Source organism: Pongo pygmaeus, chromosome Y, assembly GCF_028885625.2.
Source record: "Pongo pygmaeus isolate AG05252 chromosome Y, NHGRI_mPonPyg2-v2.0_pri, whole genome shotgun sequence".
Classification (NCBI taxonomy): Eukaryota; Metazoa; Chordata; class Mammalia; order Primates; family Hominidae; genus Pongo; species Pongo pygmaeus.
This window is the reverse complement of record NC_072397.2, coordinates 25,882,462-25,908,397: the sequence shown is the minus strand read 5'-3', so window position 1 is coordinate 25,908,397 and position 25,936 is coordinate 25,882,462. Positions and strand designations below refer to the sequence as shown.

General features: G+C 37.0%; 1 protein-coding gene across 1 annotated transcript; it reads left to right on the top strand.

Annotated features, from left to right (window-relative positions):
- The first annotated feature begins 15,255 nt into the window (after nt 1-15,255).
- Nucleotides 15,256-16,827, top strand: LOC129025896 (testis-specific chromodomain protein Y 1-like). The gene has a single exon (XM_054473453.1). The coding sequence runs from the start codon at nt 15,256-15,258 to the stop codon at nt 16,825-16,827; it is 1,572 nt and encodes a 523-aa protein (XP_054329428.1).
- The last annotated feature ends 9,109 nt before the right edge of the window (nt 16,828-25,936 follow it).

Genomic DNA, 25,936 nt, shown 5'->3' with positions numbered 1-25,936 from the left:
TTGCCCTGGCCAGAACCTCCAACACTATGCTGAATAGGAGTGGTGAGAGAGGACATCACTGTATTGTGCCAGTTTTCAAAGGGAATGCTTCCAGTTTTTGCCCATTCTGTATGATATCAGCTCTTGGTCTGTCATAGATAGCTCTTATTATTTCGAGATACGTCCCATCAATACCTAATTTATTGAGATTTTTTAGCATGCAGGATTGTTGAATTTTGTCAAAGGCCTTTCCTTCATCTATTGAGATAATCATGTGGTTTCTGTCGTTTCTTCTGTTTATATGCTGGATTACATTTATTGATTTTTGTATGTTGAACCAGCCTTGCATCCCAGGGAGAAAGCCCACTTGATCATGGTGGATGAGGTTTTTGATGTGCTGCTGGATTCTGTTTGTCAGTATTTGGTTGAGGATTTTTGCATCGATGTTCATCATTGATATTGGTCTAAATTTTGCTTTTTTTGTTGTGTCTCTGCCAGGCTTCAGTGTCAGGATGATGCTGGCCTCCTAAAATGACTTAGAGAGGATTCCCTCTTTTTCTATTGATTGGAATAGTTTCAGAAGGAATGGTACCAGCTCTTCCTTGCACCTCTGGTAGAATTCAGCTGTGAATCCATCTGGTCCTGGAATTTTTTTGGTTGTATAGCTATTAATTATTTCCTCAATTTCAGAGACTGTTATTGGTCTATTAAGAGATTCAACTTCTTCCTGGTTTAGACTTGGGAGGTTGTATGTGTTGACGAATTTATCCATCTCTTCTAGATTTTCAAGTTTATTTGCATAGAGGTGTTTATAGTACTCTCGGATGGTAGTTTGTATTTCTGTGGGATTAGTGATCATATTCCCTTTACACTTTTTGTTGCATCTATTTGATTCTTCTATCTTTTCTTCTGTATTAGTCTTGCTAGTGGTCTGTCAATTTTGTTGATGTTTTCAAAAAAAACAGCTCCTGGATGAACTGATTTTTTGAAGGGTTTTTAGTGTCTCTATCTCCTTCAGTTCTGCTCTGAGCATAGTTATTTCTTGCCTTCTGCTAGCTTTTGAATATGTTTGGTATTGCTTCTCTAGTTCTTTTAATTGTGATATTAGGATGTGACTCTTAGATATTTCCTGCTTTCTATTGTGGGAAGTTAGTGCTATAAATTTACCTCTTCACACTGCTTTGAATGTGTCCCAGATATTCTGGTATGTTTTGTCCCTGATGTTGTTGGTTTCAAAGAACATCTTTATTTCTTCCTTCATTTTGCTGTGTACCCAGTAGTCATTTAGGAACCGGTTGCTCAGTTTCCATGTAGTGTAGCGGTTTTGAGTGAGTCTCCTAATCCTGAGCTCTAGTTTGATTGCACCGTGCTCTGAGAGACAGTTTGCTATAATTTCTGTTCCTTTACATGTGCTGAGGCATGCTTTTGTTCCAACTATGTGGTAAATTTTGGAATAGGTGTGATACGTGGTGCTGAAAAGAATGTATATTCTGTTGACTTGGGATGAAGAATTCTGTAGATGTCTATTAGGTCCACTTGGTGCCGAGCTGAGTTCAATTCCTGGATATCCTTGTGAACTTTTTGTCTTGTTGATCTGTCTAATGTTGACAGTGTAGTGTTACAGTCTCCAATTATGGTGTGTGATTATAAGTATCTTTGTAGGTCACTCAGGACTTGCTTTATGAATCTGGGTGCTCCTGTTTTGGGTGGATATATATTTAGGATAGTTAGCTCTTCTTGTTGAATGGATTGCTTTACCATTATGTAATGGCCTTCTGTGTCTCTTTTGATCTTTGTTGGTTTAAAGTCTGTTTTATCAGGACTCGGATTGCAACCCCTGCCTTTTTTTTGGTTTCCATTTGCTTGGTAGATCTTCCTCCATCCCTTTATTTTGAGCCTACGTGTGTCTCTGCACGTGAGATGGGTTTCCTGAATACAGCACACTGATGGTCTTGACTCTTTATTCAACTTGCCAGTCTGCATCTTTTAATTGGAGCATTCAGCCCATTTACATTTAAGGTTAATATTGTTATGTGTGAATCTGCTCTTGTCATTATGATGTTAGCTGATTATTTTGCTCATTCATTGATGCAGTTTCTTCCTAGCCTCGATGGCCTTCAAATTTGGCATGTAATGACAGTGGCTGGTACCAATTGTTCCTTTCCACGTTTAGCACTTCCTTCAGGAGCTCTTTTAGGGCAGGCCTGATGATGACAAAATCTTCCAGCGTTTGCTTGTCCATAAAGGATTTTGTTTCTCTTTCACTTATGAAGCTTAGTTTGGCCGGATATAAAATTCTAGATTGAAAATTATTTTCTTCAAGAATGTTTAATATTGGCACCCACTCTCTTCTGGCTCGTACACTTTCTGCTGAGAGATCAGTTGTTAGCCTGATGGGCTTCCCTTTGTGGGTAACCCGACCTTTCTCACTGGCTGCCCTTAACATTTTTTTCCCCTCATTTCAACTTTGGCGAATCTGAAAATTATGTGTCTTGGAGTTGCCCTTCTCAAGGAGTATCTTTGTGGTGTTCTCTGTGTTTCCTGAATTTGAATGTTGGAATCCTTTGTTAGATTGAGGAAGTTCTCCTGGATAATATTCTGCAGAGAGATTTCCATCTTTGTTCCATTCTCCATGTCACTTTCAGGTACACCAATCAGACATAGATTTGGTCTTTTCACATAGTCCCATATTTCTTGGAGCCTTTGTTCCCTTTTTTTTTTATTCTTTTATCTCTAAACTTGTCTTCTCACTTCATTCCATTTGTGTGATTTTCCATCACTAATACCCTTTCTCCCAGTTGATTGAATTAGCTACTGACGCTTGTGCCTTCCTCAAGTAGATCTTGTGCTTTGGTTTTCAGCTCCATCTCATCCTTTAAGGACTTCTCTGTATTGGTTATTCTGGTTACCCATTCCTCTAATTATTTCCAAGGTTTTTAACTTCTTTGTCATGGGTTTGAACTTCCTCCTTTAACCCAGAGTAGTTTGATCATCTGAAGCCTTCTTCTCTCAACTCGTCCAGGGCATTCTTCATCCAGCTTTGTTCCATTGCTGGTGAGGAGTTGTGTTCTTTTGGAGGAGGAGAGGTGCTCTGATTTTTAGAGCTTCCATTTTTTCTGCTCTATTTTGTCCCCGTCTTTGTGGTTTTAACTATCTTAGGTCTTTGATGATGGTGATGTACAGATGGGGTTTTGGTGTGGATATTCTTTCTGTTTGTTAATTTTCCTTCTAACAGTCAGGACCCTCAGCTGTAGGTCTGTTGGAGTTTGCTGGAGGTCCACTCCAGACCCTGTTTCCCTGGGTATCAGCAGCGGAGGCTGCAGAACAACAGATATTGGTGAACAGCAAATGTTGCTGCCTGATCATTCCTCTGGAAGTTTTGTCTCAGGGAATTACCCGGCCATGTGAGCTGTCATTCTGCCCCTACTGATGGGTGCCTCCCAGTTAGGCTACTTGGGGATCCAGGACCAACCTGGGGAGGCAGTCTGTCCGATCTCAGATATCCAGCTGTGTGCTGGGAGAAACACTACTCTCCTCCATGCTGTCAGACAGGGACATTTAACTCTGCAGAGGTTTCTGCTGCCTTTTGTTTGGCTATACCCTGCCCCCACAGGTGGAATCTACAGAGGCAAGCAGGCTTCCTTCAGCTGCAGGGGGCTCCACCCAGTTTGACCTTCCCAGCCCCTTCCTTTACCTGCTCAAGCCTCAGCAATGGTGGGCGCCCCTCCCTCAGCCTCACTTCCACCTTGCAGTTTGATCTCAGGCTGCTATGCTAGCAATCAGTGAGGCTCTGTGGGCAAAGGATCCTCCAACCGATTCACAGGATATAATGTTCAGGTGTGCCATTTGCTAAGACCGTTGGAAAAGGGCAGTATTAGGGTGGGAGTGACTTGATCTTTCAGGTGCCGTCTGTCACACCTTTCTTTGACTAGGAAAGGGAATTCCCTGACCCCTTTTGCTTCCCGGGTGAGGTGATGTCTCACCTTGCTTTGAGTCATACTCCGTGCACTGCATCCACTACCCTGCGGCCACTTGATAACACTCCCCAGTGAGATGAACGCGGTACCACAGTTGGAAATGGAGAAGTCACCCATCTTCTTCCTTCAGGTCTTGAGCTGATCACTATCCCTAGGATACAATCAAAAAGCATTCTTTTAATAAATACTAAAACTGTAAGCCTTCTTTTAATAAGTCAGCTTGTTCGATGGTGACATTGTAAACTAATTTCATAGAAAAAATCCTGACATATATAAACATGTGCATACGTGCTTCAGTGGTCCATACCCATCTATGTGAAAAAACAAACAAACAAACAAAACAAACAAACAAACAAATAAACTTTTAAAGTACTTATTTTTCTATTTACTTACTTCCAAGTCTCTAGAACATATATCAGAGGAATTATTTAACAAATGGCTACCAATTAGTAAATACCCTTCATTTCTTTAAAAACAAAGGTGTATTATGTCTTCTTAGAAAATGACAATTTAAACTTTCAGATATTTTTAGTAAATACTGGTTCTGTAATCATTGTAAAATGTACCCATGAACATCACGTTTAAATTTACATAATCTATAAAGCCTAGCTCCCTCAGTGAAAAAACTGTTACAGGTAGTAATAGTAATAGTAACAGTAATAATAATAAAAGAGTGCCAGCACTTTGAAAAATCAGGTCAGTCACAGGCTTCAATGAATATTCCTCTTTCACTACAAGCTTTACCTGAACAGCTTTGTTTCTACAAATAGTGCCAGCTTCTGTACACCACTTAATGTCTCCAGTGCCTCAATTTCACACTCTCCGCATTGTTCCAAGAATGTGTCTTAACAGCAGAGCTCTCTTTTAGTATATTAAGCAAAAAAAAAAAAAAAAAAAATTAATCTTGCCTTTTCCTTTGAGGTATTCAATGGCATTTTATTAATCTGGGAGAAAAAGCAAGCCCTATATGGGTAGGAGTTCTGCCAAGTGGAGAAGGCCCTAACATCAACAAGAGAGCCTACAGCTCAGGTGCTAAGAGGGAACTAAGGAAGCAGTGTAAATGTGGATAATTACCAGGTGGCTGCTAGTTGCTTACGTTCTGAAACAAATTTTTGATTCAAATGAAAAAGATTTTCCATTGTAGAAATTCACCTCCTTTTGGATTTATCTTAATATTTTTAGAAATTGTTCCTATTATATCAGTTTCCTCATTCATTGATTTTTGTTTTCTCTTACTGTCTAATAGGCTTTTCTTGTGAATGCACTATTTTATTATGTTCGAACGAGGCAGAGAACAAATAATTCTGATCAAAGATTCCCACTATGAAAACTTCTATCAAATTTTTTTTTAAAATGTAGGAGATAAATGAGCGTTGGTTCTACTAAATAACTTTAGCAAAATTGAAAATCCTCTAACCCCAGCTATAACCCTTGAAAACTTTGCTTTCATTTGGCTCACTTATTGTAACATCCTAGGATCATTCTTGACTATATTATGACTGGGATCATTCATGACTATATTATGGATACACATTGTGCTTTCTGAATGCACAATGTGTATCCATAATATAGTGCGCCAATGCACCTGTATGCACGTGTATTATTGATGCCTTTCAACTGTACTAAAGATCAGCTCTATCCCAAATGCCATTCAATGACTTTTCTCCCTTGGTACCTCCAAAACAGAGGCTGACAAAGGTGTTATTTTTTGACATTCATGTATTACAAAAATGTTGAAAAAGTAATTGGAAGGAAAAACAGAGAAATAGAAAATGTATTGTTTAATTTCTAATCATGGATTAACTGAACTGACCTTACTTTATTAATGTTTACCCAAGTTGAATCAATGGAAATTATATACACTTTTTCAAATCCTTCTGCTTTATGGAAACAAAAGTTGGAGTTAAGAAATCTTCAAACTGCAATATCAAAGAGTTACAAATGTGAACTACTAAAAATAATTTTATCAACAGATGTTTCAACACTGTTAACTTCTCAAAGGTGCATGACACTCAAGATTTTAGTATATTTAGCAGCATTTCTAACCTCTCAGCAATAGATGCTAGTAAGAACCTTACCAATACCACTTTCAGTCATGAACCAGGGTTAGAGTGAAACCTAAAGTAAAATCTGCGGACCTATAAAAACCCCAGACAATCACATGGACTGTCTGTTACCTCTATGGGCTTATACTCTATAATTTTCACCTTCTACAGTCTGCTGCAGCCACAGGTAGCCGGATTTTTAAAAAAAAATTTATACCAGCTTCCACCAGGAATCATTGTACCTATTGATCTTGCTGCATGCTTACGTTATTTTCTTATTATTTTCTTTAGATATTTATTTGAAAGTCACTTTGTAAGCCACTTACCGTATATTTGCTTTACAAAAATCAAACTGTACTTTATAACGGAGAATCTTACCTCATACATTTTCTACAAAATTGATAATTTCACTTAAAAAAAAGAAAAACTTTGTAGCATAACCATTAAAACAAAAACCTAACCTCTGGGATTCAAAATTGGAATTGTAACATTCACTTTAAGTATTTTAAACAAGAGACAAAACATAAACCTCATAAATAACCATAAACTCTGAAATTTGAAAACAGTGATTTATAGACAAAAATAAAAGCAAAACTGCAGGGATGGCAGTTTCAAAACATTCCAAAAAATGAAAAAAAAAGGTTCAAACCATCAAAGACAGTCTGGACCCTGAAAACCAATAGTTTATATCAACCAAGTAAACATTTAATGAAGAAAGACAATTATAAAATGGTAACTTTTTTTTCTTTAAGTATTGTTATATCACCTCCTAGGCACAAATGAAACCTTCAGAATTGAAATCCACACTATCAAAATGAGGACTTGATTCCTGCTCCTGGAAAAAGCAAAGAAGCCTTTATGTGCTAAATTGTTTTTTTTTTTTTTTTTTTCCTAGTCTTTCTAGAGGACATAAGAAAATTTGATAAAATAAACATTTATTTCTCCTTTGCCTAACTCAGAAGCCACTCTTGGTTGGAAATTCCAGGTATTTGTCACAAATATTTAAGTTGCTGAGTACCAAAAATACTGTTATTTTTTACACTAGGCTAAGGATAAACAGGAACAAAAGTTAGAGAGATTAGTATTTGTAAAAATCTGAATATTCAAAAGCAGTTTAACATACTGAAGCACTTAGAAAAACATGCATATTTTTACAACAGTAACATTCTAAAAGAAATGTGAAACAATATACTTTAACCCTCAAGTTTATCTGTAGCTTCAGAGTGAGAAAGTGAATGTTAGGAGAGAAAGGTAAACAATCCCGCTGAGAGTTAAAGGAGAATGTTAATACATACCCTGTACTGAAAAGTGATAGTTTTCATATTGCTCTTATTCAAAGTGCCAATGAAATGCAAGCTAAGCTTTTAATAACTAACACATTGCATTTCAGAAATAACAAAAAGCATTCAGAGTTAGCACATTATGACGTTTCAAATACAGAGGTAACTTTCAGTGTTAGCACATTATGACATTTCAAATATTGTTTTCTGAAAAGCAGAAACACAAAAACAAACAGAAAGTTATGAACAATGTAAACTAAATGCAGGAATTAAGTGTGTCCCAAATTTTATAGACAAAGAACTAAAAACAGCAGTCTTAAGTAGGGCTAAAGAGAAATGATAGACAAATGATGAAAGAATAACATGAGGGCATCAGTGAGACAAATTACAAAAGAACCCGTAAAAAAAATGGGATAACTACCGAAGTAAAGTCTATATTAAAGTGGTTTAACAGCACATTTGAGCAGGTAAATATTCATTCAATCTGAAGGAATAAAAACTGAAAAAACCCAGTCTGAAGATTAAAATTTTAAAAAAAATTTAAAAAAAAAAGAATAAATAGAACACCATGAGGTATACCGGTACATGCAATATGGACATCTTATAAATGAAGCTTAACAGAAGCCAAAAATTTGTAAGGCAAAAGTGGCTGAATATTTCCTGAACTTAAAAATCTCAATCTGAAAGAGGACAAAAATCTTTAACCACAATATAGTCAATGATAGCCACATCAGAAAACATTATAGGCAGCCAAGAGCCAAAACAAAGAAAATTGTAAAAGCAGATAAGGAATAGCAATTTGCAAAGTACAAGAAGGTCTTGATTAAAATAACAAATGATTGTTCAGCTGAAACCATGAAGTCAGAAGGTGGTGGGATATCCAAGTTTTAACAGAAAAATGCTATCAAACCTGAAATATATAACTGGTAAAATGAAATTCAAGCAAACATGTCTGGGTAAAGGAAAGCTAAAGGAAATTGTGACTAAGGCTTCTCTATAAGAAAAATGCTATTACTATTTCAACCCTGGAAAACTTAACTGTTAATGAACAGTCTGTGTGGACAGATATAATCACAGGCAATAATATAAATTGAGAAGGATGGAAAATTACAAGAGCAGTGTATTTTTATATTGTCGACATTAAACACTAAATTATTCACACAAGTTAGTATTGTTCACAGTAGGCTATTTTAAGTTTTCAATAATAATTGGAATCCCAAATACACCTAATTGTAATACAAAAAAATACAACAGAAGGTTTTTAAAAATTAGCCAAATTTTTTAAACGAGCAAAAAATAAATTCAGGATCAAGCGGAAGAAAGAGCGTATGGAAAACATGTAAGTCAATGTCAGAGTATGTAACATTTTACTTGTAAGAACTGTAAATATGAGCTCTTGCTTAAAAAGGCAAACATTGTTGCAAGTGTACCCTTAAACGAAGGAGTCACATTTGTGACTTCTATGTGAGGCATACTTTAGGTGTAAAGACAAATAAGACAAAGTAAAATGATAGAAGATTCTGGGAAAGTTATGCAATGTACAACAGATCACTGTATATCCGTCTGTTCAAGTATACAATAGATTCAGTGGAAGGATTAGTATGATGCAATTACTATAGAATTCTGAGTCTACATGAAGTTTTACAGCTTCCAAAAAAAGATTTGCAAAGTAAATAAAAATTTAATTTTATCAATTTTGTAGCCCAGATCAGCAGCAGCTACTTATTCTTTATTAACCACCACTGTGGGATGCTGCCTTCCAAATATTTCTGGAGCAGCTTACAAGAGCCATGGTAAAGAGAAGGGACTCTGTCCTCCACATCTCAGGAGGACTCACTTGCCGATTGCTGCTTCTGCTTATGGAGGTCCCGACAGAGGTGAATAGTCATTGTTTTATTCCCTAAACATTATGCAGGCTCTTTGTCCCTCTGTGCAACGAACTTTCAGTAGATATAAAAAGCAAAATTATTTTTTTCCTGATTGTTCTTCTTTTTCTCTGAAGACATTTGTAAACTAAAACTTTCAAAACTAATCATATATATATTATTAATCATATATAAATCATATATAATCATATATAATATAACATATTATATATTATATATCATTAAATTATATATAATATAGACATATATAATATCATTTATAATATGTAATATAATATTATACATAATATCATATATAATTATATATAATACATAATTAATATATATTATATATCATATATGTCATATATTATATATAATACATGTATTATATATACTATATATTATATATCATATATTATATATTATATATACATATCATATATTATATATTGTATATTATATATCTGATATATTATATACCTGATATATCATATATATTAATCATATAACACGTACACATATATGTGTGTGTGTGTGTATATATATATATACACATATATATATGTGTAAAATGAAATGTGGTTTTAACGATACGTGCCCCAAAGCAATGTGCCTCAAAAAAGACCCCAGAAGAAGCTCAGTACAGCTGATTTATAGGAGGGAAAGGGCCTATGTAATGAATAAACAAAACGCTACCAAACCATAGAAGTAGAAAATCTTATTTTCAAAGTTACAGCACTTTAAAATTTAAATGCTCTTTTTCATCCCCGGCAAAATCACAAACTACAGAGTGAAATAGGGAAGTATCTCTTATTTTAAGAACAACTACAAAAAAAACTACGAAAAAATAAGCTTTTTTTGACATCCCAAATGGCAGCCTTACTAAAATGTAATATTTAAAATTTAGATACTTAATAAGCTAATAGAATAAACAAAGAAGCACAAACAATTATGAACAAAAATTATTAATCCAAAGAGTAAAATTATTTTAAAACCTAAAGATATCTAGAGATAAACTGTACAGTGAAATCGAGAAATATGGCTCATTTTAAGAATTAAAAAGAAATTATGATCTGAAACTTTTGTTAGACAGCCCAAATGGTGGTCTTACTAAAACATAATATTTAGAATTAAGTTTCAGAGTCAGCTAATAGAAGAAACAAAAGAAGCACAAAAAGTTGTGAACAAATTTAATAAAAAAAGTAAAATTATTTTAAAATCTAAAAGTGTCTAGAGATAAAAGTAAAAAAAATATTGACTACAGATATTTAAAAGCAGACTTGAGCTGGGGGAAGAACACACTATCAGCAAACCAAAGAAAGGGTGTTAATATTATTAAGTTAAGAAATGATAGAAGAAAAAGTAAAGTAATGAGAACAAAGCCTAAAATGCTGTGGAACACTATCAAGCAGCCATATTATGCATACTGGAATTTCAAAGGGTGACAAAAAGAATCAGGAAGACTATTTAGAAGCAATAATGGTAAAGAATGTCAAACGCAACAGACTCCAAGTAAGAGAAACTCAAAGAAACAAACTCAAATTATATGATAATTAAACCCTTTGAAAGAAAGATGGAGAAAATCTTGAAAGCAACAAAAGAAGTGGCTAGTAATGTTCCAAGAACCCTCAAAACTAATCAGCAATCTTATCTGAAAACTCAGAGGGCAGAAAGCAATAGATTAACGTATTGCAAATGATGTAAGAAGAAACTTTTGAACAGAAATCTTATGTTCAAAACATTGTCCCTTATAAATGAGGGAGAAATCATGACATTTCCAGATAAAAGCTGGGACATTTTACCAGTAGACTATCTTTTTAAAAAATGCCTTATGGGATACTTCACAGTAAAATGTACAGACAATAAAGAGCCGTATGAATGAATATATATTACGGTAAATATAAACATGTAAGATATTATACAATATAAAGAATAACAGCGCACACCTCCACAATTTGTTTCCCATGTAATTTAAAACACAAATATATTTAATAAAAATACTATAACTAACTCGTGTTTTTGATCTACAATACATAAAGGCATGATTTTGAGAACTCAATAAGGAAATCATTGGGGTGAAGTTATACAGAGTTAAGGGATTTGTGTGTTATTGAAAGTAAGCTAGTATAACCTTAAAAGTGGAATAGCTTTAGAATATTCAATGTAATCACAGTATCAATGACAATTAAAAAAGAAAAAGAATAACAGGCAGGTATAAAGCTTTCTGTACCATGCCAGAAAGTAGGAGATGTGGATTTAGCTACTCTCATTTGAGGCTACCAAGCCAGCTATCATGTACCATGAGACAAAGCCCAAGCTGTCCCACCAGGGCGTAAGTGTGGAGAGCCTAAAGCACATGGTATAGCTGCTATTTCAAACAACTTTCGCTACACCAGTGGCGATGAAATAGAATAGGCTCATCCATATGCAGAACCTGGTGAAGAACTGGAGGCAGAAAGAAGTGGATTACAGGTGTGAACCTGTAATCCCAGCACTTTGCAAGGCTGGGGCGGGCAGATCACGAGTTCAGGAGATTGAGACCATCCTGGCTAATACAGTGAAAACCTGTTTCCACTAAAAATCATAAAGTTAGCCAGGTGTGGTGGCAGGCCCCTGTAATCTCATCTACTCAGGAGGCTGAGGCGGGAGAATCACATGAACCCAGGACGCGGAGGTTGCAGTGAGCCGAGATTGTGCAACTGTGCCACTGTACTCCTGCCTGAGTGATAGCTCAAGACTTTGTCTAAAAAAAAAGAAAAATAAATAAAATTTGGTGTTGGAAAGCTTAGGAAGAAACAGTATGACACTTGGGAACCAGAGCAGCACTGGGGAAAAATGCATATATGACTTTAACAGATGACAGACTAAAAAACAGAAAAAATAAATAAAATGGCATGGACTAGAACAACTAGAACTTTTTCAAACAATACCAGAAGATGAACTTGTATATCTACCAAGCCCAACTTTTCTAAGAATGCTCCTAAAACTCTAGTGTGTGACCAACACCACAAATTCAAAAGCAGCCAGTTATGAGCTGCCAGCCAGAATGTTGGCAGTAATCCAGGGTCACATCTGTCTGACCCAAAGAATATGGAGCTACTATATTCAACTATCAGGAAAGACACTTGCCCCTTACAGCCCTATTCACAACAAGAACACAGTGAGTGGCATTCAGAAACTCAAGAATCTGGACCCTATTGCAGCAAATCAGCAGGATACAGTGGTCTTCAAGGAGGAGGAAGGGATGCTCATCAGGGCTTTATCAGATCCCAGGGCAGGATAGTGTGGAATAGAGAACAAGACCCAGATTCACCCACTATTTTCTCAGAAGTCTGGCTCAGTTACTGCTTCCATGGCTGCAGACTCAGCTACCAAAAAAGGTATAGTGGTATTAATGGGCCTATTAGCAGCCAATCGAGAAACAGACATGCATACATCAGTTGCAGGAGTGAAAGTTGGGCAAAGAAATGTTACTGACAATGGCAGAGACCAGCCTTTTATCAAGAAGATGTAATTCACCGGAGGGCTAACAGAAAATGTCAGCACATACAGATACATTGCGGTGAAGAAAGAGTACAGATTCACCCAGATGTTGCTATAAACTAGATCGACATAAAAAATTGCCCTGAATATAGAAGTAATTAAAGAAATGGTTAATGCTCTGAATAGGACTGCTGTGGGTGGGAGCAAGCTTGTGCTGTTCAGTGCAGGTGGAAGTGTCCTTTGCTGTGGTCTCGATTTTGGGTACTTTCTGAAGTATTTAAGGAAGGACAGAAACAGAACAAGCCTTGAAATGGTGAACACCATCAAAAAATTTGTGAACAATTTCAATCAATTTTAAAAGCCTATTTTTGTATCAGTCAGTGGCCCATCCTTTGGAATAGGTGCATCCACACTGCCTCTTTGTGATTTCTTCTGAGCTAATGAAAAGGCTTGGTTTCAAACCCCTTATATGACATCTGGACAGAGTCCAGATGGCTGTTGTGTTACTTTAGATCCTACTTGAACTTTGCAACATCCAGCCTCCTTAATTATTGTGACCATGAGACATTACTTCATCCTTTGATGGGTCCCAGCCCAAGATCTCAGGCCAAGCTGTCACTTCAGCTCCTTTCTTGGTCCAGGGCCAAGTTCCAAGGCAGAGACTTGTAGCTTCTACAAATCATCACTTCAGCTCCAGGTGAATCCAAGGCCAAGTTTCAGGGCCAAGCCGAATAACCCTTACCCCAAGAACACTAAGTACATTCCTTTATTTCTCTGCCGTTAGAAACTGTAAAGCACAGTCTTATAGTAGGTAAACCACTCACATTCCACCCCCACTGTGAAGAGTTTTTTTACTTTCACTTATAAAAGTTTTGATTCAACCTTTTTGCATCTGTCCTCTTTAATTTTCTTGGCCATGAGACAAAGAACTCTGTGTGATACCTCACATTTAGAGATTTCTAGATTGTAGTGGACTAATGAGACCACAATGATTTAAGTCTGGGAATTGAGCTATGGGATGCATCAGCCTTGTGAGACCAACTGACAAACTGTCCTCACACTGTGATACCCAACCTTGGGGGCAGTCAACCATAGAGTGGTCACCAACAGAATCTGAAAAGGGGCAAGGCAGATTGATACGGCCTAGAAACCTGACGGACACCATCAAGGAGCCATACATATGCATTCTGGAAGTTCGAAGGAAGAGACAAAAGATCATGGAGACTATTTAACAAAATAGTCATAAAGAATGCAACAATTTAAGACAATATATAAGCACCCAAGAAGCTCAACAGACTCCAAGTAGAAAAAACTCAAAGAAACAAACTAAAACTTACCTGATAATTAAACTGTCTAAAACAAATACAAAGAGAATCCTGAGGATTTTCGAAGGAAGGAGAGGAAGTAGCTAGTCATGTAAAAGGGACCCTAAAAATAGCCAGTGAATCGCTTATCTGAATAACCACTGAAAAGCAGTAGATTACTCATCTGAAAACTAAGATGATAGAACGCAGTAGACTAATATGTTCCAAGTGATGTCAGAAAAAACTGTCAAACCTAAATCTTATAATCCACCAAATTGTCTATCGAAGGTGAGTGACACATTATGACATTCTCACATGAAAGCTGGCACCCTTTACAAGTAGACTACCCTTTAAGAAATGTCTTATGGAGTACTTCAGGGTAGAATGGACAGACACTCAAAAGCAGTATGAACAAACAAAGGTTAAGGTAAAGATAAATACATGTACAAATATATAAGATATAATATTTGGCCAGGCACGGTGGCTCATGCCTGTAATCCCAGCACTTTGGGAGGTTGAGGTGCGTGGATCACGAAGTCAGGAGATCGAGACAATAATGGCTAACACGGTGAAACCCAGTCTCTACTAAGAATACAAAAAATTAGACAGGCAAGGTGGCAGGCGCCTGTAGTCTCAGCTACTTGGGAGGCTGACACAGGAGAATGGCATGAATCCGGGAGATGGAGCCTTCAATGAGCCAAGATTGCACCACTGCACTCCAGCCTGGGTGACAGGGTGAGACTCCATCTCAAAAAGAAAAAAAAAAAACAATTAACAACATGCACCTCCACAAGTTGTTCTCCACGTACCTTAAAACACAAATATATTTAATAAAAAAAACTACCTCTAATTTGTGTTTTTGACAAAAACTGAATAAAGGTATAATTTTGAGGACTCAATAAGTGAAATAGTGGAGGTACATTATACAGGAGTAAAGGTTTTGTATGTTACTGAAGGCAAGATAGTGTAACTTTAAAAATGTTATAAGATTAGAATCTTCCATACAATCATCATAGCAACCACAATTAAACAAACAAACACAAAAGAGTAACAGGCAGGGACAAAGCTTTCTGTTCTACACCAGAAGGTTGTGGCTGTGGATTTAGCTACTCTCACCTGAGGCTACTGGGCAAGCTGTCATGCACCATAGCATAGCTGCTATTTCACACAATTTTCACTACACCAGTGGTGATGAAATAGAAGAGGTTCATCCATATGCAGAACCTGGTGAAGAACTGGAGGCAGAAAGGAGTGGCTATGTGGAGACACAACTGAAACAAAGTTGGTACAGCAACTGCTCCAATCCTGTGTCTTTCCTCATGGCTTCCCAGGAGTTTGAGGTTGAAAGTATTGTTGACAAAAGACGAGATAAAAATGGGAATACAGACTATTTGATTCGGTGGAAAGGTTATGACCAACAGGATGACACTTGGGAACCAGAGCAGCACCTCAGGAACTGTGAAAAATGTATACTTGATTTTAATAGACGACAGACTGAAAAAGAGAAAAAACTGACATGGACTAGAACCAGTAGAATTTTTTCAAACAATGCCAGAAGAACTTCTAGATCTACAAAAGCGAGCTATTCTAAGAACTCTCCTAAAACGCAAGTGACTGATAAACACTACAGGTCCAAAAACAACAAGTTATTTGCTGCCAGCAAGACCGTTAGGAGAAAGGCAGCTTCACTTCTCTCTGACACACAGAATATGGAGATAATAAATTCAACTATCAAGACCCTTGCACCGGAAAGCCCCTTTAACGACCAGAAAATTGTGAGTGACTTTCAGAAACTCGAGAAACTGTACCCTATTGCAGCAGATCAGCAGGACACGGTGGTCTTCAAGGTGACAGAAGGGAAACTCCTCCAGGACCATTTGTCACGTCCTGGTGCAGAACAGCCTGGAATAGAGAACAAGACTCAGATACACCCACCAATGTCGCAGATGTCTGGCTCAGTTACTGCTTCAATGGCCACAGGTTCAGCTACCCAAAAAGGTATAGTGGTATTAATAGACCCATTAGCAGCCAATGGAACAACAGACATGCATACCTCAGTTCCAAGAGTGAAAGATGGGCAAAGAAATATTACTGATGACAGCAGAGACCAGCCTTTCATCAAGAAGATGTACTTTACCATAAAGCTAACAGAAAGTGCCAGCACATACAGAGACATTGTAGTGAAGAAAGAGGATGGATTCACCCAGATAGTGCTATCAATTAGATCCACAGAAAGAAATGCACTGAATACAGAAGTAATTAAAGAAATAGTTAATGCTCTTAATAATGCTGCTGTGGATGAGAGCAAGCTCGTGCTGTTCAGTGCAGCTGGAAGTGTCTTTTGCTGCGGTCTTGATTTTGGGTACTTTGTGAAGCACTTAAGGAACAACAGAAACAGAGCAAGCCTTGAAATGGTGGATACCATCAAGAACTTTGTGAATACTTTTATTCAATTTAAAAAGCCTATTGTTGTGTCAGTCAATGGCCCTGCCATTGGACTAGGTGCATCCATCCTGCCTCTTTGTGATCTCGTGTGGGCTAATGAAAAGGCTTGGTTCCAAACCCCTTATACGACCTTTGGACAGAGTCCAGATGGCTGTTCAACTATTACATTTCAAAAAATGATGGGTAAAGCATCTGCCAATGAAATGTTATTTGCTGGGCGAAAGCTGACAGCACGGGAGGCATGTGCCAAAGGCCTGGTGTCTCGGGTATTTTTGAGTGGAACTTTCACCCAAGAGGTTATGATTCAAATTAAGGAGCTTGCCTCATATAATCAAATTGTACTGGAAGAATCTAAGGCCCTTGTTCACTCTAATATTAAGTTGGAGTTGGAACACGCCAATGAGAGAGAGTGTGAGGTGCTGAGGAAGATCTGGAGCTCAGCCTAAGGGACAGAATCCATGTTAAAGTATGTTGAAAATAAAACTGATGAGTTTTAGTTGTCAGTCTGTCTGCTCAGGACACGAGAACTAAGCTGAACCAAATGTATCATGAGTTGCAAGATGCCCTAATCCATCTTCATAGCCCAAAACAGTTTCACCCATAGCTAAGGCTTGGAAAAAGAACCGGAAATGTCCAAGCCAGGTATTTAAATTTTTACATCATTTTTGAGCACTCTAGCTTTAAAAGAAGTAATAAAACAGCTTGTTTGCCCAAATGTGGTTATTTTATGCTCACATAAGCCCAAATATAAAAGCAGACTGTTGGGTAATAGATTCTTCTTGGAAGCCCTAATGTGTATCTATGGCTACTACTATATGTAAGACCCGAGTCATGATTTATTGGATGTTTATGACAGAGAATCATGTAATAATGTTCATTTTTCTTACTTTTATATGCTAGAATACCTCTAGTGGGTTATAAGGCAGCCTTAGCTTCCCTCCCAGAAGGACACAGAACTGTATGAGATGGTGCCCTTGACTTTACAGTGGCACAAGCACTTCAGAGACACACAATTATAAATTAAAAGACTTTTCTTTTAGAATAAATATTTCTGGCACAAAATTCACTGAAGATCATTCTCCTAAACTGAACATATGACTAGAATTTGTGGTGAGATATCACTTGATTTTATTTTCCTTTATAAATGTCTAGTTCTTACCCAGTTAACAAAAGAAAACTTTATCTCTCTAAAGTAAAACTTGTTGCACCGTACTGGTGAATTATGGAATCATTTTTGTGGAAATATCCAGGTTCTAATGTTTGTAATGTGCAGATTTATGTTACCTTAGAGTGTGCTCCAGTTAATAAGTTAAAATTCTGGACACATTATTAAAGGCAGAAACTTCTTTCAAAACAAAGACACCTACACTCTGTACGGCCTTTAAAATTATCAGTGTCTCTTTTTATGAGCACACAAATTTCTAGAACACTGCATGTGTTCAGTTACCCAAAAGCTCTATGAATACTGTCTTGCTGATTTTTATCGAGGCTCCATTACATAGACACAATTGAATAATCCACTGGCCGCTGGTGATGAATGTCATCTGTGTCACAAGATCTCTAGGGTGTCGCTTCACCAGTCAACAGTCTCTGTGGATGATGTCACCTTTGTGCAAGTTTCTCTTGAGACTGCTTGTCTAATTTTACACACCCATCTTACAGCCTGCACTCAACTCAAACTATGGGCTTAGGTTTCAGTTTGCTATGGATGTGCCAGGCACAGAATGGAGGCAGATGCATGAGTGAGTGTTGGTTGAGTCCAGCCACTGCACACAGCTTTGCATGTTATCTGTGATGAGGTAAGCAGGTCAGGTGCTGGTACAGGTGACAATTCCCTGCAGATCTTTAGGTGAATCAGGCATACCACAAGCTTTCTCTTCTGCAGGCACTGAAGAACGCAGTGTCATCCAGAAAAGAAGAAATGCCAGAAAATGCAAAGACCCAAAGACGTCATCTCAGCCCTGGCTTGGGAAAGGTTTAGATCTGGGATATCTAAAGGGCAAATGTCCTGCTTTCTTTTTTCTTCTACTTTTCTTTTTTTCTTTTTCTTATCTATGGGATCACTATGGCTTAAATTAGGTTTTTCAAAGGGGTCTGTCTCTCTACTGGAGATTAGGATCTTGTCTTTTCTTCACTGTTTCTCTCTTTGACTGCTTTTCTCTCTTTGACATGCTATAGAAGAAATATATTTTGGCCCAGCATCTTTCTGTTGACTATAGGGCTATTTGTCAGAAAGAGTAAGATTTTGGCTTAGCAATAACATAACGTCTTCCTATTTAAGACCCCCAAAAAAGGGCTAGATATTAGAAAGGCTCTATATATGTATTGATGTATCATAAAACTTCCCCAGGTCTTACTTTATTTGTTTAAGGCACTGTAATGAAAAAGAAACTTGCATTTTACTGGTCCCTCATTCATTGGGCATTTCCTATAGGGGTAGTAAGGAACATGGAAGGTTGGATGTAAAAACTGGAAAAGTTGATGATGATGTGACTAAAAGATGCTCTACATCAGGAAGATGAGAAAACCTGGAGTAAGAAAATTTTGTTTTGATTGTTTCCAGGGAGAATGTTTCTCTGATATTTGTGAGTTGTTTCTTGTGGGCTTTTCTGATATGACTGCTAAGAAGGCACGTACAATTTTACAATATTTACAATGATGTCGGGTGTTTCACAGGGCAAAAAGCCTTGCACATAGGAAACTTCAAACAATGTGCCTTCGACCCTCAGAAACTTTCTAGGTCTTCAATAGTATTGACAAAGAAAAGCTACATAGTTGTGGTGGATTATTGGGAAAATTTCCACAGGCAGAGAAGCAGCCTGGACTATCAGGCTGCAGACAGAATTTTAAGAATCCTGTACAATCCCGTGGTGCAAGCAAATAATTTTTTTTAAAAGCCCAACTTTGTGTGTGTGTGTGCTTAAGACATGCCCACAGCTACTCAGATAAAAAAACAATACCCCACATTAAAATGTTGTGTCTTTTGTGTAACCAGATTGCTTCCAGGAAATAGTCTCTTTTCAGAACATGTCCATATTGGACTCCAGTGTGTTACAAAGGGCACCTTATGTTACTAAACACGCTTCAGGCCCTGAGCCAAATTTCTGTAAATTATCATTTTAGCCTCTGGTCCCATGCCAAGGTCCTGGGCCATGCTTTCACTTTAGCTCCTGTGTGGCGCAGGGCCAAGTTCCTGAGCCAAGCTGAGTCATTGCATCAGCTATTAATAGTTCCAGGCACAAGGACCCAGGAAAGATAAGTAGTGCTTTTTTCAAAACTAGTTAGTACATTTTCTTTCTTCTGAGTCCATAAAAATATCAGACTCTTTCTCAGAGTGGGCAACTGACTCTACTCCACCAGAAGTTAACATATTACACATTTGCTATCATCTCCCCTTTTGCATTCATAATTTTTAATTTTCTTGAGATTAAAAAATCTGTGTGTCACCTGATAGATTTTGGTTCACAGGGGCACAGCAAGGTTTGTTTTTGCTTCACGGACTGGGAAAGGCTTTAATTAAAAAGGTCACTAGTAGCTGGGCATGGTGGCTCATGAGTGTTATCACAGCACTTTGGGTGGCCAATGCGAGCAGATCACAAGGAGATCGAGATTGAGATGATCCTGGCTAACATGGTGAAGCTCCCATGAAGTCTATTAAAAACTCAAAAAATTAGCAGCATGTGGTGGTGGGCAGCTGTAGTTACAGCTACTTGGTAGGCTAAGACAAGAGAATGGCATAAATCCCAGAGACGGAGCTTGCGGTTACCCAAGATCTTGCAACTGGACTCCAGCTTAAGTGACAGAGTGAGAATCCATTAAATAAAAAAGGTGAGTAGGAGTGCAATTCCAAACTACTTACATTCATATCTGCAGCTTGTCCTTTATTTACATTCACATCTGCCCCTTGTTCTCAGTTTTTGTTTGTTTGTTTTTGTTATTTGTTTTCTCTTTTTTTAATTTCTGAAGAGCAAAGAAAGCTCTGGGCAAGTGCCAGGTAAAATCCAATAGATTGCCTGCCATTCTTACAAAGCTTAGGAGAAAGGGGTGTTGGGAGACACATTGGCAGTCTCCTTTCACCCTCTGCTGTTGAAAATGTTGCCTCTGTTCCAACCATTTTCTTTCACAGAGGATCCAGCTGTCACATAGGACTGAAAGGATATCTAAGTTAATTGAAGATTTCTGGATAAGACTATATCACAGTGTTATGTGAAGGCCTCAAAACTAACTCCAGTTTCTGGCAGTCTATCAGAGTGTTGCCACCAAAAATTTCAGGCTTTTCTGTGGCATTTTATTTATTTATTTTTTGTCATTGTGTGGCTAATGTCCCTCCTGTTTCTTCTTTGTATGCAATGTTGCGATCTGGGGATGTAAGCTCACTGGTAAAAGTCAGTCATTAGAAATATAATTCAAAGAGTTGCTATTTTGTGATTTTTTTCTTTCAAATAGGAAGAATTCAAAATTTTGATCTAAACATTTTTATTTGATAAGGATCTTTTTGTCCACTGATGACAGATATTCACATCACCACAAGGGAATGGCATACATTCAAATAAAATTTCTCTTTTTGGCTGGTTATTTCTCTTTAAAAAGCTCCACACAACCATATATATCTAAAGAGTTTCTTTGTGAGACACATCTTTTTTCTACAGAGACACATACTGTGGGGACAGGTGATAGAGGGTTAACCTTCTTTTTCTAACTTTTGAGTGTATAAACCTGGGATTCAGCATTTTCATGGAACATTTTAGATCTTAAAATGCAACCTAGTGAAATGAGTTTTTTCTCTGTGGGGAAGCCTTGCCAGTTCTTTGCACAAAACCCTTGGTTTTTTAACTCTTCTCTCTCCTATATCTCTCTAACAGTAATAAGGCTCTGTGCCCTATCAGTAAACAGAAAACTTCCACTTTCAATAATCAGAAAGAAGGTGCCTTTGAGAGACACATTTTAGCTAAGTACTGTCTTATGAAAGCCAGCCATACAAGCTTTACTTGTTTTGAGGCACACCTTCTTCCTCCAGCAGCCATGACATTGAAACTAACAGAGAATTTTATGTTTCAAAGTCAATCGATCTTAATTCCTGCAATTTCAATATTTTTTCTAAGCCATAGCAAGGGAAGCCACAAATAGCATTAAAATTCTTACTCTATACAAGTGTCTTGCTAGAATCCAATGACTATACCATCTTTTTTTTTAGGTTCCCAAGTTACTTTGGTTATCTTCTGGGTTGAGTAATCTTAAGAAATCAACCAGGAGTCACCAGTGGAGAGCTAAAGCCTGTGCAGGTAAACGTTACTTGTCCTGGTCTCTAGCTCCTCCGGAACTGTGGGTGAAGGTTTAGATTGCATCCATGGGGGACAACTATGTCAGTCACCAGACTCAGAAAAGACAAGAGGAATGCAAAATCAAGGAATATCCTATCTTTCTATTCAGTCAGGGCTATTTCAAAAGGGGGAAAAAGATAATAGGAAGATTTTTTTCTATATTTCTTTAGAAACTTCACAAACTGTCTGCAGTGTGAACCTCTCTAGATTACTGTCTGAAACACAGAAATTTCATTGACTGTGAGACTCTGAAAAAAGAAAGTGGCTTATTTATGTTATTTTTTGCTCAAGGGCACGACAGACCTAACAACTCCAGGACAGACATGCCTAGCTTTCTGAGGGAAGTGTTCATTTTAGTACTATTCAACAGATACATCTTTTCTTCAGATGGCAAAGAAAAGAGGTTGATTTCTTCTTTTTTTATTCAACCTTGCTTTGACTTGGGAGAAAACCCAGATCTTTCTAAGCATGGTAAAACTGACTCTGCCATCTTGGCAGTGATAACAGGCAAGTTTCAAAGAGATAATTCATTAAGTCAGAGACAAGCCCCTGAGGAACACTCAAATATATCTTCTAAATGCCATACATGCCACCCTCATTTAGAACCTCCAATAGCCTTTTCATCAGCTTGTCTTCTTGTGTCACTAAAGAAACCCCAAACTCACTGTTGCCCCTGCAGAAAATACTCCATAGATGTGATGCTTGTATAGTAGAAATTTTCTTCTCATTGTAGGGACTTAGATAAAAAAAAAGAAAAACTTAAGCAAATGTCCCCTGACGACCCCAGTGGACATACAGAGATATTTCAAAATCTAACTCAAGTGCTTAATCATACCTGAATAGATGGTACATTACTCCTAAACCAAACCCTAGCTGTTGCCATAAAGCACGCAGCTTTACAGAGAGCAGAGTTATCCGTGGATGAACCACATGTCTTTTCCAAAATCTTGAAAAAGGGAGGGTGGAAAGGAAAAAATTTGAACTGATAACAGAATTCTTATTCGTAATAGGAGAAGATGGACTGCTGATAACTCGATTGGAATCTTATTGATCCTATAGCAGAGCGAAAAAAATTAGTGAGCCTACTGGAAGGCTTATTAGTGAACAGTACAAAACTTCATAATTCCTCTAAACTATTCATAATAGGTTAAAAACACATAAAAATTATAGAGGCTTTTTAAAAATCCTGAGAGATGCTTTAGTGAAACCCATGTTCCTACTTCCCTATTGAGTTAAGATAAAGTTAATCTTAAGAGAAAAGTTTATTACTCAAACAGACCCTGACATCAAAAGAAAGCTGCAAAAATATGTCATAGGTTCAGATAATATTGTTCTTTTAACAATGCACCAGGATGTAACAGCCTTTCTTTCCTTTCAGATAACACTAAGAGTCTTTTCTTTTACATTTAAGAAAATTAAGGTTTGTAGACAAAGGAAACTGTTTGGAGCAAAAGTTTAAATAAGTGGCAAAAGAAGCTCTCTGCCAGCAGAGATGGAAGCTTGAATAAGTTGTCCACTGGGGTTTAAGGTTTTTATGGCCTAAAAAATAAAGATATATACTTAGTTTGCAAGCTGTCTTGGAGAATGTGTGACTTAGCTTTGCCCAGGCCCAGGACCTATTAGACAGCTTAACCCAGGCACTTTGCCTGGGAGCAGTGTGAAGTGGAAATTTGCAAAGACTGCTTAGCTTGGCACAGGACCTAAAGTAAAAGCTTGTCCTGGGATGCTGACTCAGGAATAATCAGGGACTGAAATGATGATTCATATGGGTTGAGCAACCAGTCAAATACAAAAATAAATGTTCAGCCATTACCCACTACATCTCACTGGTTTTATGCCCACAAAAAAAAAAAAAAAAAAAAAAAAAAAAAAAAAAAAAAAACTTTATTTTCGGAAAGCCCTCTGAGTATACAGAAAACAGCATGCTTATGCCAGGCATTGGTTCCCCCATCTGAATGAGTGGGAGGTTTGTACAAGATTTTATCTGAATGGACTGAAAGTTCTGTTATTTCTGTTGCTGCAGCCATGCTATCATGCACAAGCATCTGTGTTAGATCCCTTACTGGTGCCTACGCTTTTTTTTGGTCTGATTATTATGTTGGAATCAGGCCCTTACCTGTTGATTGGGGGTCTTCCAGAAACCATTTCCTTGCTGTTTTCATATGGAAAGCTAGCTAAGTTGTCTTTGTCTTCCCTCAGAAATGAAAACTCTAACTTCTCTTAGGAGATTGGGTATTGGTCTTTCTGGATGCTTTCTGCTGGAGAAGAGTGTTGTGTAGGAAACAGTAGGTAGGATTCCACTGAGGGTTGGTTTAAGTGTTTGTAGAAGAAAGACATGTTAATGCACGGTTTAATTTGCATTACATTTTAAGGTGTGATAGACTTAAGGCAAAAAAAGAAAACCAGTTTTGATTATTAGAAAAAGCATATCACAACTAGACAAGGAGAGTAAGAACAGCTGAAATTCTTCGAGGCTGCTAACATGCCCATATAATTGTGGCTATATTTATACCAGTTAAGATTTTGTTACATGAGACTTGGGTTTATTTAGCTTTCTTGATTTGATCCTTCAAAGCAAAAATTCTGCCACAGGAACCATATTTTATTCTATTATCTGAAAATATTTGTGGAGTGCATTCCCAGAATTAGAATATTGTTCTAGATTTCTCTATTACTCATATCTTTCTGTTTTCCAAGAACTGTAGCTGGACCTCACCAGTTGGTGGACAGAAAAAAATAAATAAACAAAAAGCATTAATTAAAATTGTAAGAAAATCTTAAAAATAACTTATGAAGTGAGAAATTGGTGATAGGGGTGTGACAGGCTTTGAGACACATATCTTTTTTCCAGTCCTAAATTTTCTTAAGAATGAATCATGGTAAACTGTAGTCATTGGCACAACAGACTTGTCTTACACTTAGTCAGACAATTTTTGTACAGTGCTGTGAGAAATACCTTTATATGGGCTTTCCTCATGGGCTTTTATGAATCTCTATTCTACAAGGAATCTTATGTAGGACATTATAAAGCTGAATCCAGCCATAGGTTTCACCCTTAGATACATATTATTTGGAAGAACTCCTCTATTTTTTGAGATTCCAAGTGCATGTGGTTCCTAGGCCTGATAGGAAGTGGCTTTTTTTTTCTTACCACAGATTAGAAAACCTGTATTGGGACTGTGTAAAGAAAGTATAAGGCCGGGTTTCTTAGAGGGCTTTTATTGGTTCTAAAAGTCAGATGTAATTCATTAAAGAAGGCACACTCTTCCAGTCACAGCCTTAGAAAATCAACCAGCTTATTCTGTTGGGTTATGTTGCAAATGAAAATACATTTTTTGCTGCACTGATTAAAACAGTTATATTGTTGTAAGTTAAGAATAATCACACACACTTTCCGAATTTTAGAGGAAGTAGGCATAGAGAAAAAAAGTGTGTTCCAATTTTTTTTTAACAGGAGTATACCAATTGACAGTGTTAAAAGCTGTAACTAGTTTAAAAGAAAGTGCACTTGACTTCAAAAAACAAAACAAGAATTAGAAATGTTCTAAAATAAAGGTAAAGAGATTGCTTCATTCTTCTGTTAGTTTAGTCTATTTTAACTTTTGTCCTACTTGATATTTATAAGCCTTTTAGCTATTCCTAAGTTCTGTAAGTTTTCCTGTTATAAAAAAACCAACAGTTGACAACAGCTGGTAAAGCTCTACAGCTAATTTTAAGCCATTATTCTTGATGAAGATTAAATGTCTGTACATGACAAAACATCTAGTGTGGTTAGAAACAGAATAGGCAAAGACATTTGGTTACTTCTGTGGTTTACAACAGCTTAACATAATCACCTAAATTAAAATTGATAGCACATATTCAGATATTAAGAACATGAAAAACCTAATGTGGTTTTGAGACCTGTGTTAATGTGACTGATTAAAATATATTCAGAAAAAATAAAATATTACCATCAAAATCACATGTGTTTAAATATGCTTTATAATACTGTTTAACTTTTTTTTTTATGCCCCAGGGGCTCTAGGAGGCATCCAAAACACAGGTTTCAGAAAACACATCCTCGAGGTTACAATTTTATTCTGGGAAGTCTGCTAAATATTTTAGAGGATTAAGACATTTAATGTTATGATATCCAATTCCAGATTTCCATAAATCATTGTTTTTGCCAAAATATAGTTGGTAGAAATGTTTGAAAGGGCAGAAAAATTTTTATCAGCTTTCAATATTATGT